Consider the following 15,710-nt stretch of genomic DNA (forward strand, 5'->3'; position numbering starts at 1 on the left):
CACTTTATATTAAATCATATTACTACTCTTAGTAATTAGGAAAAAAATTACCATAATTAAAAAACCTTATTCTCTAATCAAAATAAAGAGAGCAAGGAAGGAGGGAAAAAAAAAAGATCTGGTTTTCAAAATATAAGAAAATAAGAAATTGATGATTCCTTATATTTTACCTTTTATTTATTTACTTTTTAATTTGACGTTATCAAGTCTTAGAAAGTTCTTACTTCCAATTGATTTTTATTTATATACTTTCTAATTTAACATTATCAAATTTAGGAAGTTCTTATTATTGATTTTTTTTTTTTTTTTTTTTTTTGGTGAATGTAAAATGATAAGAATATAATGTAAAATATATTACCCAAAAAAAGTGTAAAATTGATATTTTTATGAAATATTTTCATTCCCTTATTTATACAATTTTTTTGACCTCCACGCATGAAATCCCTATATTCCAAATTAGATCTGGGTTCGGTCAAAACAATACAAAAACATCTAATAATTTATGTAACTATAGGGCACTGAACATTAGACTTCCTTCTTTATTCAAAGTTATTGTTAACTATTTGGTTAATCCTCAACTTATAATTGAATTTAGCAAATTAATTCTAATAAGTATATTAATAACATACTAGTTCGGCCTTTAAGCGTAATTATGTAATCAATACAAAAGGCCAAGATTACCATTATGCTTTAATCATGGGTGTTACGGTAGATATTGTAATCTACTTCAAACTCTGCTTTGGATCGGTTAGAATCCTTATGAGTCTCATCTATAGAAAGCATCTTGAGTTAAAGTCTTGTGAGTATTATCTGTAAAATCCACCTTAAGTGTAGTAGTATGAGTTTAATCGACTTTGGACTTCTTAGGAGCAACCCTAGCCGCACAAGCTTGAGAGGAAGTGGCGGCCAGGGTTTTGGGTATTTTGCAAGAAATATCACTAATAATAAGTAACTGATATTTCATGATTAATGTTGTGTAATAGCAGTGCTTCTATATCCTATTAAAAATCAAGATACGGACCAAAGGTGAAATCTCTATTTTTTTCTTCTTATACCTGTGAATCCATTGGGGTTTTTCTTCCCCATCTGTTGTAATTTTCACAGAGACGTTCTCCCTCTACTGCGACTGCCCTTTGCTTGATAGACTTGTGCATGGCATGCATGTTTGAATAATGGACTGTTCTTCCTTTTTCCAGATTGTTGTGGTTGAACCCATCTTCTGTAGATTGGGAGATGGAAGAGTATCCACACTTACAGTCTTTGATTTGAAACAAGTTACGATCCCATGGCGGCTTTGATGGAACAGCCCAACTTCCTTCCTAATATACTACCATAGAATTGACACTTCGAGGCCTATATATAATATTTAATGTGCATAACTCAGCTAAACGAATGGTCCACTGTCAGAGCCTACGAGAGGCTAGAATGAATCCATTTTGGGAAAAATCCACCCCATGCAGCAGCAGTTTCCTCTTAAGCCAAGCAAGTGATTCAATCCAATTATCCAAGTACCCCAAGAATTGAAATGAAGAGCAATCTTTTCTTTTGTTGGTTTCTGGAAGCACTCCAATATAGACTATACTCATTAGGCCAAGATGTGGTCGATAAAATGTCTGAAGGGTCCTAGCTAGAGGTTTTAATGGAAGGTGACCTAGGGTTTTGAATGCAAGGTGACCCATATTGGAAGCCATCCAAATTGGGCTATATATATACTTACGAAGGGACAAGATAAGCACGCCATAGAGGCTTTAATGTAGGGTGTCCAAGACAAAGGAGTGGGACTGGCAAGCTTGACTCCCACTAGCGTGCATGCATTACGCTGCTACCTTGAATTTTTAAACTGCTGATCCTCGCTGCCTAGGCGTGATAAGGATGATTTTTCATCATTTCCCTAATTTGAATTCTTTCCATATCATTTCATTCTCTCATTTGAATTCTTTCCATATCATTTCATCTTCTCATTTGAATTCTTTCTATTAATCACTCCTCTCATTTGAATTCCTTCCATTCATCATTCTTTGCATTTGAATTCTTTCCATACCATTTCATCCTTCAATTTCATCAATATCCTAATTTGGCTTTGGCTTTGGCTTGATTAGGTTTCTGTATTGAATCATTTCCATACAAACATTTTCATGTATTATATTTACATACAAACATTTCCATGTATTGTATTTATATGTTTTATATCTTTCTTTTATTGGTCATAGTGACCTAACAGCATGGGATGTATGCTACCTATATATTTGAGTTTCTCTCATATGAATTCATTCAACTATTTTTCCCATTGAGATTGTTTCTTAATAATCCACCCGCCCATCCCCCGCTCTCCTGGATGGGTGACATGTATCCTCCCGTGGTACCAAGCGGCCATGGGCGGGACATATAGAGGGGCGGAAGAATAGGCGGACAAACTGCCCTGGTGGAGATGATCTGGACTCGAATTTTTACCTAAAACCATTGTTTTGTTGCAGACAAAGAACACTTTAGTATACTGGCTCTTCATCTAAATCTAAGACAAGTGATTGTCTCCCACAAGTACATGCGAAGAACCAAATTCTTTTCCCTCTTTGATCATTTTAGGATGTTATGTGTGACTCTGGATATTTGTATCCAATTTCGAAAATGGACCCAGTTCGACCTATCTTGGTTGACAATTCGAATGATTCCTTTTGTGAGATCTATGAAGGAAGTAGAGGGCTTAAGCTGATGGATCACCTAGTTTACCCGATTCAAAATTTATGTGTACGTACCTTATATTCTCTTATAGAGACATTGTGAGATTTGTGTTTTTCTCCTCAGGATTTTGAGTTAGAAGTCATAACGCTGTTTCGGTGATTGGCTAGGTGATATACATTGAAATCTTCGCTTCCTAGTTGTTCTTTTTTGCCCCTAAATATAACATACCATGAACCACATTAAATATTTATATTATAATATATTTTTTTTATGTTTTCTATTTATGATTTATTGATGTTTATTCCAATACAAAAGAAAGAAACATGAGGGGAAGAGGATATATTTTGGATTTGGTGGGAGAGAGAGATCTTGATCCAAAGCACGGATTTATCAAAGAAGTTAGAATTCTACAGTGATATGCAATTTAATTAAAATCCACGCAAATCCTTTACGTCCTTTACGCACGCCTGTCTTGAGCGCATAAGATATGAATCCATTTAATACAAATGTTGAGGCACTATTCTAAAGAGTTTTGGGTTCGTGGTTTTGTAACCATGGGTTGAAGGGATAGAAATCCAGGAGATTTAACATTCTCCCACCCTTAAAAGAAATTTTATCCTCGAAATTGACATACCAGAGGTGCCAAAAAGGATAGGATACTTCGCTCGCTTTTCATCTTCTTTCTCCCACAAGATTTCCTGAACTGTGTGATTCTTCCACCGAATCATCACTAATGGAATGGTTAAATCTCAGTTTTGCTTGTCCTTTTGGTCCAATATCTCAATAGCCTCTTCTTCAACTCTTGAAAGTTCTTTTCACATGATTCACTCCACACGAACTTCACTCCTTTCTTTGCCAATCTTGTCATCAGGGTATATAACCTAGAGAAGTTCTTGATGAATCTTTTATAACCTGCATATCCCACGAAACTTCTAATTTCGATAATAGACTTGGGTTGGTCCCAATCGCCTTTGTCTCCGACCTTATCTGGGTCCACTTTGATTTCATCCGTATATACAACATGACCCAAGAACACCACTTGAGAAAGCTAGAACTCACAATTGGAAAAAAAAATCGCATACAACTTCTTTTCTCTTATCCATTGCATAGCAACCTCAAGTGTTCAGTATATTCCTTCTCATCCTTAGAATTGATCAAGATGTCATCAATAAAGACCATTATAAATTTATCTAAGACATCATAAAATTTCCTATTCATCAAGTCCATGAAAGCGGCGGGTGCATTAGTGAAACCGAATGCCATCACCTTGAATTTTGTAATGATCATATCAAATCCTAAAAGTTGTTTTGCACGTGTCGCTTGCTTTCACTCTTAGTTGACGGTATCCCGACCTCAAGTCAATTTTGAAAACCAAAGCTCCCTTCAGATGGTCAAACAAATCATCAATTCTCGGTAGGGGATACCTATTCTCGATGGTAAGGGTTTTTAAATCCAATTTGAAGTTTGATGGGTCCTAGAAAGGCTAAAATCACATTTTGTGGCCCATGCTCTACTGAACAAAAAAGCCTTCATTTTATTGAGAGATTTAGCCCTATCAACAAACCGTGTTTCATTTGTTTGGTTCTTAGCCTCACCACTAAGTTGCATTGGCCAACTAAACAACTTGATGTTAATAACGCATTCTGTGAAATCCCCCAAGATCCTAATCCGAAAATTCTTATTGTAGGTCCAAAAACCCAGAGTGCGGGAAGAAAGCAACTGTGGGCCATCCAGATAGAGACCATTGGGTTGGAGTCCGAACTAATGAAAATAGGTGGAGATGATGCTAAGTTGGAATTCTTGGTCGAGTTTGGAAGGAGATCTAACTTGGACATTGACAGAATTGGTAGATGGATCAAGTATTTTGTGATGACATGTGTCGGTCCCAAAAATCAAGTAAGACCCTTCTCTAGTATATAATAGGAAATAGGGTAGAGCATGGGCTTTTTGATTTTGCCCCTGGAACAAATGATTTTAGGGTTGGTTGATTGCCTTGGTCGCCCTAGGCGACTAGCCTGATTCAGTGAAAAAGGCGCAATTTTGAAATTTTGATTTTTGAAGCCTTATTTAATGTGTTTTTTTATCTAAAACATGTCATTATGATCTAAAGTCATCAAAGAAACTCAGAGCTAGTCTTAGAACACCCCCATGAAGGTGAAAAACAGTATGGAGAGCATCCGACAAAGTTTCTAAATGGTGATTTACTTTCTTAAAGGTTAGTACTCTTCTTATTCTTTCTAATTCTCTTCTATAATTCATTTCTCCTACTGTCTAGACTGAGTTGAAGGCTTCTAGTTACTATATCAATTTAATTCTTCTACCCTCTTTACTTTGGAGTGAATCCCCATTCTTTCTAGCTTATCCACGAATCTTCTAGATCAATTTTGGAGACAACTTAATATAGGATTCATTAGGTTTTTATTGCTTTTGTTTTCTTTGGTATCTAAACTATGATAGATCATGTTCTAATGTTATTTAGAATTTTTTAAATATTTTTGGAGTAGTGAACCCAATCGGGAAGCCTTTTGACGATCCGAATCAATTTTATCCATACACGTAGGCTGATTGATTGGCTAGTCGCCTTGAGCAACCACTCCTACAGTGTTGGTCTTTTGTTTCTTTTTTCAATATCAGATCTCAAGGGTTATTTCTAACTTTGAACCAACACGTTAATCAGAATTTTCTGGAAACGTGAACATACTCTTTAACTTGCTTTTCAAAGTTGCAAATCATAAACAGAGTGAGGATGTTCATGTACACATAACCATTGTTACTTTCGTAGTTGATATGAAACTTGTTTATAATAATACATGCTATTGTTTTAGGATTTAGGAATGATGTTTATGATTCTAGAATACAGAATATATGTCGTTTATTATTGATATTGATGTATGGTATCAACATGTGACATTGTAGACTTAAATTGGTTTATGAATTGAGAATTCGATTGAATCGTTTTCTACTTTGTGGAAAGTGAATTATGTTGTGATTGTTGATTGAAGATTACCTATTTGGGTGTTTCTGGCTTGGGAAATCAGTGGAGGTGGTAGGGACACAATCCTCTGATGCCCTTAGCACTTTTCACGATTACTAGATGTCATGACTAGGAAGTCTACTGGAGTTTGGTTAGGTACCTCGTTAGATCACACCTTATCGGCATGGGTACTGATGCCAAGTGACCCATGGTAGTAGTGTGGGGTGGTGGGTGCTCAAGACTAGTAACCAACCCGTGAAAAGACACGGCCACATTGTGGGCGCCATTCATTGGTAGGCACTCAAAAATAGTTGCCAACCAGTGAGAGGACATGAGAGCTTCTCGTCCATTATTTGTGGATTACCAATAGGGAAGGCATAATTCGAGTTGGTTAGAGCCATAAGATATGTTGACTCTAGTAGAGGAGGATACCAAACCAAGAATGTAAGACGCATGAGGGGAGATATCTGAACCTAGGTTGATGTGACTTAGTAGTTGACTTGCATTGGGCTAGTTATGGCCCTGCCATAGGCCAGTACTCATACCATTGGTGTGGTGAGAGAGTGGTGACCTAAACCCCAGTCATGGTGAAAGTCTGAGAAGGATGCTTGACCCCTTATTTAGAATTTAAATATCGGTAACCAACCTGTGAGAGATCAGAGTGATGAAACTTACCCAAAGGAGGTTGGGGTTCTGCCTTAATGCGTGTGTACCATATAGGAACTAGCATCCGTTAGAGTGTAGTTGCATTGTTGTATTCCACTTCATGATATGTTGCACTATATGATGTATTAATTAGACTATGATATTGGTTATTTGTTTGTGAACTCGTTGAGTTCTTTAGAGCTCACCCTTCAGGGATTTTTTGTTTTAGAATTTGTTGTAGATCCAAATATCACAGAAATTCAATATTATAAAATATCGGTGACTGATTCGTACGGTGTACAAGATTTAGGGGACTATGACTTTCATAGTGAAAAATGTCCGTGTCTGGACTGCACATACTAGAATTAGTTCAACTCATGAGCTGATTTATAACATTCATGATACGGAGATTTTCGAGTTTCGAAATTATATTTAACTTAAGGACACATACGTGATGTAACACCTATGAGTTTTGATTATAATTAACCTCTCTAGTTGATTACTATAGTTTCGCCATCACTTACGCACTCTGATTTGATTTTAAGATCCTTGTTACTTGATATATTTCTTGGTTAATATTTTTTACATTGATTTATTTTGGTTCATGATTGGAATATTGTGTGGAATGGTTCGTGATTGTTTGATACTTGATCTATTGGGCTGTGGATCACTCCTCAAGGTATTCAAGCAAATGAATACCAGTTGGCGGATGTGACATGTTCTTACATGATTCTTTGACCACATCGGTTATAATGACACAGCCACCTAGTTTAATTGATTCTTCGAGTCCTACATATGTGTGCAAGCTTCATAGATCATATATAGCCTTTGTCAAGCATTGCATGCTTGATTTGACAGATTTAGTGGCTTTCTTTTGGAGTTGGTTTTGAGTATAGCATGTTCGATAGCTTCTTATTCATATATCTGACTAATGGCACATCTTGCTTTCATTACTCTGTGTGGACGACAATGTTCTCATCAGAAATTATTTGGCTTTCATTTAGTCTTCTATTTCCTCTTTGCGAGACTTTTGTTGTGAAGGACCTTGGTACTCTTTAATTTTTTAATTTTGGGCATTGAGCTGTCTCGTACTCCTTATGGTTTGTTTCTCTCATAAACCCAACGTACCTTTGGTTTGCTCTGTTGTGTTCATATGGATCAACTTAAGCTTGTGTCCACACCTATGGTGCCTTCTACTTCTTCATCTTATAGTACACCCTATCCTGATGTGACATTGTTTCTGGGTATTGTTGGAGCTCTTCAATATCTTAGTATGGCCTGTTTTGATATTTATTTACAGTCAACATTGCTTGTCAGGCTATGCATGCCCTAATTTGGCTGATTTCTATTCAGTCAAGCGTATCCTTCACTACATTAAGGGTACCATGGATTATGGGTTACAAAATTAGAGTTCTTTTCAGTTATATGGCTCTTTTTGGTGCCGATTGGGCAAGATATCCCTCCATTCATCGGTATACAACCCGATTTTTGTACATTTCTTGGGGCGAATTGCATTTCTTGCAGTGCCAAAAAGCATCTTACCATTTCTTGATCTAGCACTAGGGCCGAGTCTAGCCATGAGTTCTACTATAGCTAGCCTACATTGTTGAGTTTTCTTCTACAAGATATTAGTGTTCCTCGGGCGAAGCCTATTAGTCTGCTTTGTGCTTTACACGTGACTGCTAATCAAGTCTTCCATGGATGAATGGAGCATATATGGATTATCACTTTGTACGAGAGAATGTGCATTGGGTCATATTCTTACTTGTTTTTGTCATGACATCAGTGGGCGGATTTGTTTACTAAGGCTCTTCCTAGACGAGAGTTTGAAGGGTTGTATTCCAAACATGGCCTTGATAGGTGGCCTTAAGTTTGAAGGGTTGTACTCACATGTGTTTTGTAGAGAACGAGTGATGTACACCTATATATAAATATATATATATATATATATATATATGATCAAATATGACATTTATCTATTACGCAATATACTATAGAACAGATATATGTTTCCCTTCATTTTAGTTCAGACTTCAAGCAATTTGGGCCAAAATAGATTTAGATTGGTGCATAGATGCACAAAAAATAAAAAATCAAAAAATCAAAATCAAAATAAGAAGTTGGAAAAATACAAATCTCCCTAGTACAAAGTAATAAGACTTAATATCTTATTAACGAACTCTAATACCATGATAAGACTTAAAAAAGACAATATTTTATTGATGAACTCAATAAGCTGAGAGCATGAGGAAGACCACAAAAGAATACATAGAAACACAAGATTATACAATAATGCAGTATACCATGGGACAGCTATATATACTACCAGGTTTCTTCACCTTAACACAAAGAGACTGACTAATTAATTAACGGCGACTAGGTGGAGGTGGAGGTGGAGGTGAAGCATTAGTGGATCCACATGATGCCCTGATCTCTCCCTCAGGTTCAAGCAGTACATTTACTGCTCCCATTTTGACTAGAGCAACTGCCAGTTGAGTATAGAAGAGCGAGTTATTGTTGGCTAGCATCTGCACGGTGGCATTAGTTCGAGTATCCAAGTCTATCTCTTGGTCAATTCCTAGAACACCTTTGTTTTCTTGAATTTGCATGAAGTAGGAGTTGTCTACAGTATTCACACTCAGCGAATTCTGATCCAGAGCAGCTATGTTGTCGTTTGTTGAGTTTTGAGGACATGTCGACTTCAGTGAGTTAAGTAGAACATGATTCATTGTTGGATCGGCCATTCCAGTGTTGTTGTAATTGTAGAGACGATCACTAAAGGAAGAACAATGTGATACCCCTACTGTGTGAGCTCCTGAGAGTCACAAATAAACCCAGTATGAGACCTATTTAACATTAGTTCCAAGGCATGAAAGTAACTGTCTAATACCATATCCATTTGTGCAGGTTTGGATATTAGTGAAGATCCTCTCCACCCAGCCTATCCTCACATGAGTGTGGGACCCACACAGCCCTGTTCTGACACAAACAAAGCATGAGTGTATGGGTCCCATACTCATGTGAGTGTTTGTAGGTGGAAGGTTAAGTTGGGTAAAAAGAATCTGAACTCATAAATATGGAAGTGTAATGTTCTTTATCTTAGAGAATGGTCTCTTTTTGCATGCAAAGGCCATCAAAAGGGTATATATGTTTTCTTTGTTTACTTACCAATGAGAGCAACCATGTCTGAAACATTCATTCCTAGATTCCCAAATGCAGTAATAGAATCACCAACCGAAATTTCTGCTGGAGGTATTAGAGCCACAGCTTCGCTTGCTATTGAAATTAGACCATCTCTTCTCCCCGTTGTTACATTAAAAGTTTGTCCGCCACCCTACATAAACTCATTTCACGACATAAATCAAGAAGTGGCAAACAGAACTCCTTGCATGTACTATGTATACTCAGCATTAGTTTTTAGGCACAAGGGTTCCGTTAAAGAATTACACCATAAGTATCTAGTTTGGAATACTGTTTCTAATTAGTATTGTAGACAATGCTAAGTTTTATAGTTAATGGATTCTCCCATAAGCCCCGTTACACTATTGGTTATAACTAAACAGTAGCATATATTCAAACATAAGTTGTGTATAACTCAAATACTTCAACATGAATGATGACATCCAAATTTCTTTCATTGAAACCTATCGATTCATAACCACCTCTGCTATTATGATAAGAAAGAAAGCATAATTTATAAACAGCGTACCAACACAACTGCTTCTCTAGCAGCCATGACGATGATATCAGCACAAGAAACAACTCCTGGGCATTTATCTTCTAGTTCGGTTTTCACTTTGTCAATGACATCATAACCTCGGATATTTAGATTTGGAGGTGCAGTCTTCTCAGTTGTGTTTCCGTCTAAAAGTATTGATGCATCACATCCCTAATCAGATAAAAATTGATATTAATATAGATAAACAAGCCTGACTGTAAGTAGCACAGACAGAGTTTCAGTTGGCACTCTTGCGAGTTTCTTACCCTGACAAAGCAATCATGGAATTGCAAGCGTAGCATTGCAGCAACTACGGTTACGTCCGATGCATACTGCGTAGAGATAACATTTTGAACGATCTCCTCAACATTTGTACCATTGTTGGGACATCTTCCATTGTAATAGCCTATCTGCAGATCTGCATAACACAAACAAGTCCAGTTCACTAAAACTACCATACCAAGCCCGAGTGCAACTGTTGCCAAGGTTTTCATCATTGTTGGAACTCGATTTATGAGTACTTGAAAACACTGAAGTCTTAAGGAGGGAGACATGCCTCTTCTAGTATTTATAGAGTTAGTTAGGACTTGGTAGTTGAACATTGATGGTGACTTCTCCAACTTGCTAGGAAACGGATTGGCTGATCCGTTCTTGATGTTCTAGAAATGCAGCGTAGACGTGCAATCACGTAAGAATGAAGCAGAAAAATAAACTGAAATCCTAGGGGAATGCACGAATTTTATTTTTAGGGGATTGACTTGAGTTTTTATTTTATTTTATTAATTTTTTCGTTGGAAGAATATTAAGAATGAAAATGTTAGAAGCAAGAACTGACTCTTAACAGAAGCTTGACAGCAATGCTACAATGAGTTCAGATCCTTTCTACCATTCCTTTCACTTTCAGAGTTGGTTTGACACAAACCTGCCCATGCTACACCCTCAGGCACATGGGAGGACTGACAATAATGCTAGGCTCCTCTATCATAAAACTCACTAAGCATGCAAGAGGTCCAATCATGGAAGAGAATTCCTCTCCACTTTAACTAGAATAATCCAGAATCGATTGGGTAGGACACCAAAAGCATTTAATATACAAATTTCTGAATTTATTTAATTTGATTTTCTTTACTAACTTTTATTACAGAATATCAAGTGGTCTTTTTTTCTGGAAGTGAGGCAAGTGGATTATTAAAACAAAAAGATGGATTATATACCCAATTCCTTATGTGAATTAAAAAGAATAAAACCAAAAATTTGACCACCCAACATCCATTGACCACATTTTTTTACCACAAGTTGCGCATCGCTATCAGTAAAGCAATCCCAACAATGGAAAATATAGGATCTTTTACAATCATGATTCTCCAATTGTAAACCATTTGGTTTCCAAAAATTTGGTTCCTTGAATAATCACCTAATTCCTTGGTTAATACAAATCATGATTTTCTGGTGACTACTGGGAATGATATTCATAACATATAATGGACAGGATACTCTCCATGTCCTCTCACAGATTGGTTACCGGTCTTGAGCTTCAAGGAACCATTGTCTATTATATGCAACCCTACTGCTCTATGATGATAGTGGGCCTGCTTGACACTCAGGACCCATCCACAAACATCACGGGTAACCAGCTTCAATACCCTTGCCAGAAGGGTAGTAATACTCATGATGTTACTTAGCCAAACACTTCTAGACACCTAGCATTGATGTACTTAGGCCGAGATGCGTACTCATGTAAGTTAACTAGGGTAATGGACGAACCTACAACCCCAGTTGGTAAATAGATATATGAGAATCTAAGTCTAAAAACTAGTCCCCCACACATTCTCATATCATCATTCAAATAATATTGAAAATGGAAGCAAACATACTTCCTTACCTTTCATTTGTGCAAATTCCCACACATTATCACAAGATAATAAATACTAAAGCAAGGCAAGATATCAAGAATGAAATTTAATTAATATAATTAAACATGCAAGATAAGGTTAAGTACATTCCTTGCCTTTCCAGTTAGTATAAGCTCTCCAAAGTTCCACAAAGTCACACTCACGAGTTGGTGATTATAATCAAAATAAACATAATCATTTAAGAAGATCAATAGACATAAATTATAAGTCAATTGGGTTTTAATAGAGTTCCCAAAATCACCCAACAAAAGCCTAATCTTCCAACTAAGTTCGAACCCGCCGTTCTCATCCTAGTTTCGAAGAAAATCAATATTTCGCCATCGATTCGAAGTCAAATCGAAATGAAACTTTTAGAATGTCTAATTGGCAGAAATAGGGTCCTAAGGGTACCTTCAATTTGATCTAATTCATTTCAGATCAAAAAGCCCTAAATTTGGCTCTCCGAATCGCCCACGGGCGGCTCAGAGAGTCAAAACGCAAAATATTTTGCAGCGATTCGCTAAACCACTTCTAGACTATAAGTAAGCATAAATATAACTAAATACAAGCATTAATTAAACATAACTTGCATCAACTACCCAAATCTATATGTTATTGTGAAGAACACCCCATAAAACCAAGCTTAAAGAAGAGGGTTTAAGGATTCTCACCTTTTCTAACGATTTCCTTTTCTAACGATTTCACTATAATTTGGGTGTCGGCATGCTTCCGAATGGTTACAATCTCTTCCTTCCCTTGGTTTCTCCTCCTCCTTTAGCCTCAGCCTTGCACTAGCATTCTAAAATGCGAGTATGAGAGAATAGGAACTCAATAGGGTTTTAAACAGTAAAAACCCAAATCTGCCCCAAACTGGGCAAGGGGGGTCAACTAGCCGTTCAAATGGCCCAATTGACTGGCCCTGGTTGAAGGGCCAACCAAGGTGTAATTCCAATGATTATTGGCTTGGTGGAAAGATCTTTCGATGATCTTCATTTGGATACCTTAATCTCGTCAATCAGACTCTCCATCGCCGGTCTACAGACGTGCCAAAATCGTCCTTTTTACACCATCGTGATTAATCTTCCCTCTTCTCTTAAACTCTAGGAGAGTTTTTGAGTCATCACAAGGATCATCCACAATCATTGGGTCCATTTTTTAACCTTCGGGCTTGACTTGAATGGCCCACAGTTGTCTTCGACTCGAGTTTTGGGCTCGCGGGTTTGTAACCATGGGTTAAAGGGTTAGAAATCCGGGAGATTTCACATTCTCCCACCCTTAAAAAGAAATTTTATCCTCAAAATTGACATACCAGAGGTGCCAAAAAGGATAGGATACTTCGCTCACATTTCATCTTCTTTCTCCCACGAGACTTCCTGAACTGTGTGATTCTTCCAACGAATCATTACTAATGGAATGGTTAAATCTCAGAGTTGCTTGTCCTTTTGGTCCAATATCTCAATAGCCTCTTCTTCAACTCTTGAAAGTTCTTTTCACATGATTCACTCCACACGAACTTCACTCCTTTCTTTGCCAATCTTGTCATCAGGGTATATAACCTAGAGAAGTTCTTGATGAACCTTCTATAACCTGCAAGTCCCACGAAACTTCTAATTTCGATAATAGACTTGGGTTGGTCCCAATCTGCCACTGTCCTGACCTTATCTAGGTCCACTTTGATTTCATCCGTACAACATGACCCAAGAACACCACTTGAGAAAGCCAGAACTCACACTTGGAAAAAAATTTCGCATACAGCTTCTTTTCTCTTATCCATTGCATAGCAAACCTCAAGTGTTCGGTATATTCCTTCTCATCCTTAGAATAGATCAAGATGTCATCAGTAAAGACCATTATAAATTTATCTAAGACATCATAAAATATCCTATTCATCAAGTCCATGAAAGCGGCGGGGGCATTAGTGAAATCGAATGCCATCACCTTGAATTTTGAAATGATCATATCAAATCCTAAAAGTTGTTTTACATGTGTCGCTTGCTTTCACTCTTAGTTGACGGTATCCCGACCTCAAGTCAATTTTGAAAATACCAGAGCTCCCTTCAGATGGTCAAACAATTCATCAATTCTCGGTAGGGGATACCTATTCTCGATGGTAAGGGTTGTTAAATCCAAGTTGAAGTTTGATGGGTCCTATAAAGGCAAAAAGCACATTTTGTGGCCCATGGCTCTACTGAACAAAAAAGCCTTCATTTTATTGAGAGATTTAGCCCTATCATCAAACCGTGTTTCATTTGTTTGGTTCTTAGCCTCACCACTAAGTTGCATTGGCCAACTAAACAACTTGATGTTAATAACGCATTCTGTGAAATCCCCCAAGATCCTAATCCGAAAATTCTTATTGTAGGTCCAAAAACCCAGAGTGCGGGAAGAAAGCAACTGTGGGCCATCCAGATAGAGACCATTGGGTTGGAGTCCGAACCAATGGAAATAGGTGGAGATGATGCTAAGTTGGGATTTCTGTCAGAGTTAGGAAGGAGATCTAACTTGAACATTGACAGAATTGGTAGATGGATCAAGTATTTTGTGATGACATGTGTCGGTCCCAAAAATCAAGTAAGACCCTTCTCTAGTATATAATAGGAAATAGGGTAGAGCATGAGCTTTTTGATTTTGCTCCTGGAACAAAAGTTTTTGGGGTTGGTTGATTGCCCTGGTCACCACAGGCGACTAGCTTGGTTTGGTGAAAAAAGCGCAATTTTGAAATTTTGATTTTTGAAGCCTTATTTAATGTGTTTTTTTTATCTTAAACATGTCATTATGATCTAAAGTCATCAAAGAAAGTCAGAGCTAGTCAGAAAACACTCCACAAAGGTGAAAGACAGTGTGGAGAGCATCCGACAAAGTTTCTAAATGGTGATTTACTTTCTTAAAGGTTAGTACTCTTCTTATTCTTTCTAATTCTCTTCTATAATTCATTTCTCCTATTGTCTAGACTGAGTTGAAGGCTTCTAGTTATAGTATCAATTTAATTCTTCTACCTTCTTTACTCTGGAGTGAATCCCCATTCCTTCTAGCTTATCCACGAAACTTCTAGATCAATTTTGGAGACGACTTAATATAGGATTCATTAGGTTTTTATTTCTTTTGTTTTGTTTGGTGTCTAAACTATGATAGATCATGTTCTAGTGTTATTTAGAATTTTTTAAATATTTTTGGAGTAGTGAACCCAATCGGGAAGCCTTTTGACAATCCGAGTCAATTTTATCCATACACGTAGGCTGACTGATTGGCTAGTTGCCTTGAGAAACCACTCCTGCAGTGTTGGTCTTTTGTTTCTTTTTTCAATATCAGATCTCTAGGGTTATTTCTAACATTGAACCAACATTTTAATCGGAATTTTTGGGAAGCGTGAACATACTCTTTAACTTGCTTTTCAAAGTTGCAAATCATAAACAGAGTGAGGATGTTCATGTACACATAACCATTGTTACTTTCGTAGTTGATATGAAACTTGTTTATAATAATACATGCTATTGTTTTAGGATTTAGGAATGATGTTTATGATTCTAGAATACAGAATATATGTCGTATATTATTGATATTGATGTATGGTATCAACATGTGACATTATGGACTTAAATTGGTTTATGAATTGAGAATGCGATTGAATCTTTTTCTACTTTGTGGAAAGTGAATTATGTTGTGATTGTTGATTGGAGATTACCTATTTGGGTGTTTTTGGCTTGGGAAATCAATGGAGGTGGTAAGGACACAATCCTCCGATGCCCTTAGCACTTTTCACGATTACTAGATGTCATGACTAGGAAGTCTAGTGGAGTTTGGT

The 15,710-nt window shown here is 37.0% G+C and overlaps 1 protein-coding gene across 1 annotated transcript; it reads right to left on the bottom strand.

Annotated features, from left to right (window-relative positions):
- Nucleotides 1-8,664: 8,664 nt before the first annotated feature.
- On the bottom strand, nucleotides 8,665-10,539 carry LOC149002524 (peroxidase 28-like). Its single transcript, XM_089138729.1, has 4 exons — nucleotides 10,283-10,539; nucleotides 10,008-10,187; nucleotides 9,467-9,632; nucleotides 8,665-9,113 (listed from the first exon to the last, which is right to left on the bottom strand). Exons 1-4 carry the CDS (start codon nucleotides 10,511-10,513, stop codon nucleotides 8,665-8,667), a joined length of 1,026 nt encoding a protein of 341 aa, XP_088994855.1. The 5' UTR covers nucleotides 10,514-10,539.
- Between the last annotated feature and the right edge of the window lie 5,171 nt (nucleotides 10,540-15,710).

Source organism: Hakea prostrata, chromosome 10 (assembly GCF_041222555.1).
Source record: "Hakea prostrata isolate BN-2017 chromosome 10, UWA_Hpros_2, whole genome shotgun sequence".
Classification (NCBI taxonomy): Eukaryota; Viridiplantae; Streptophyta; class Magnoliopsida; order Proteales; family Proteaceae; genus Hakea; species Hakea prostrata.

Bases quoted from the DNA above. Each gene is read 5' to 3' on its own strand.
- LOC149002524 (XM_089138729.1), bottom strand. From the start codon at position 10,513: ATGATGAAAACCTTGGCAACAGTTGCACTCGGGCTTGGTATGGTAGTT. The intron at 9,633-10,007 runs GTACGCTGTTTA...GAGTTTATGTAG, and splicing joins CTAGAGAAGCAGTTGTGTTG to GGTGGCGGACAAACTTTTAA. The intron at 9,114-9,466 runs GTAAGTAAACAA...TGTGACTCTCAG, and splicing joins AGACATGGTTGCTCTCATTG to GAGCTCACACAGTAGGGGTA.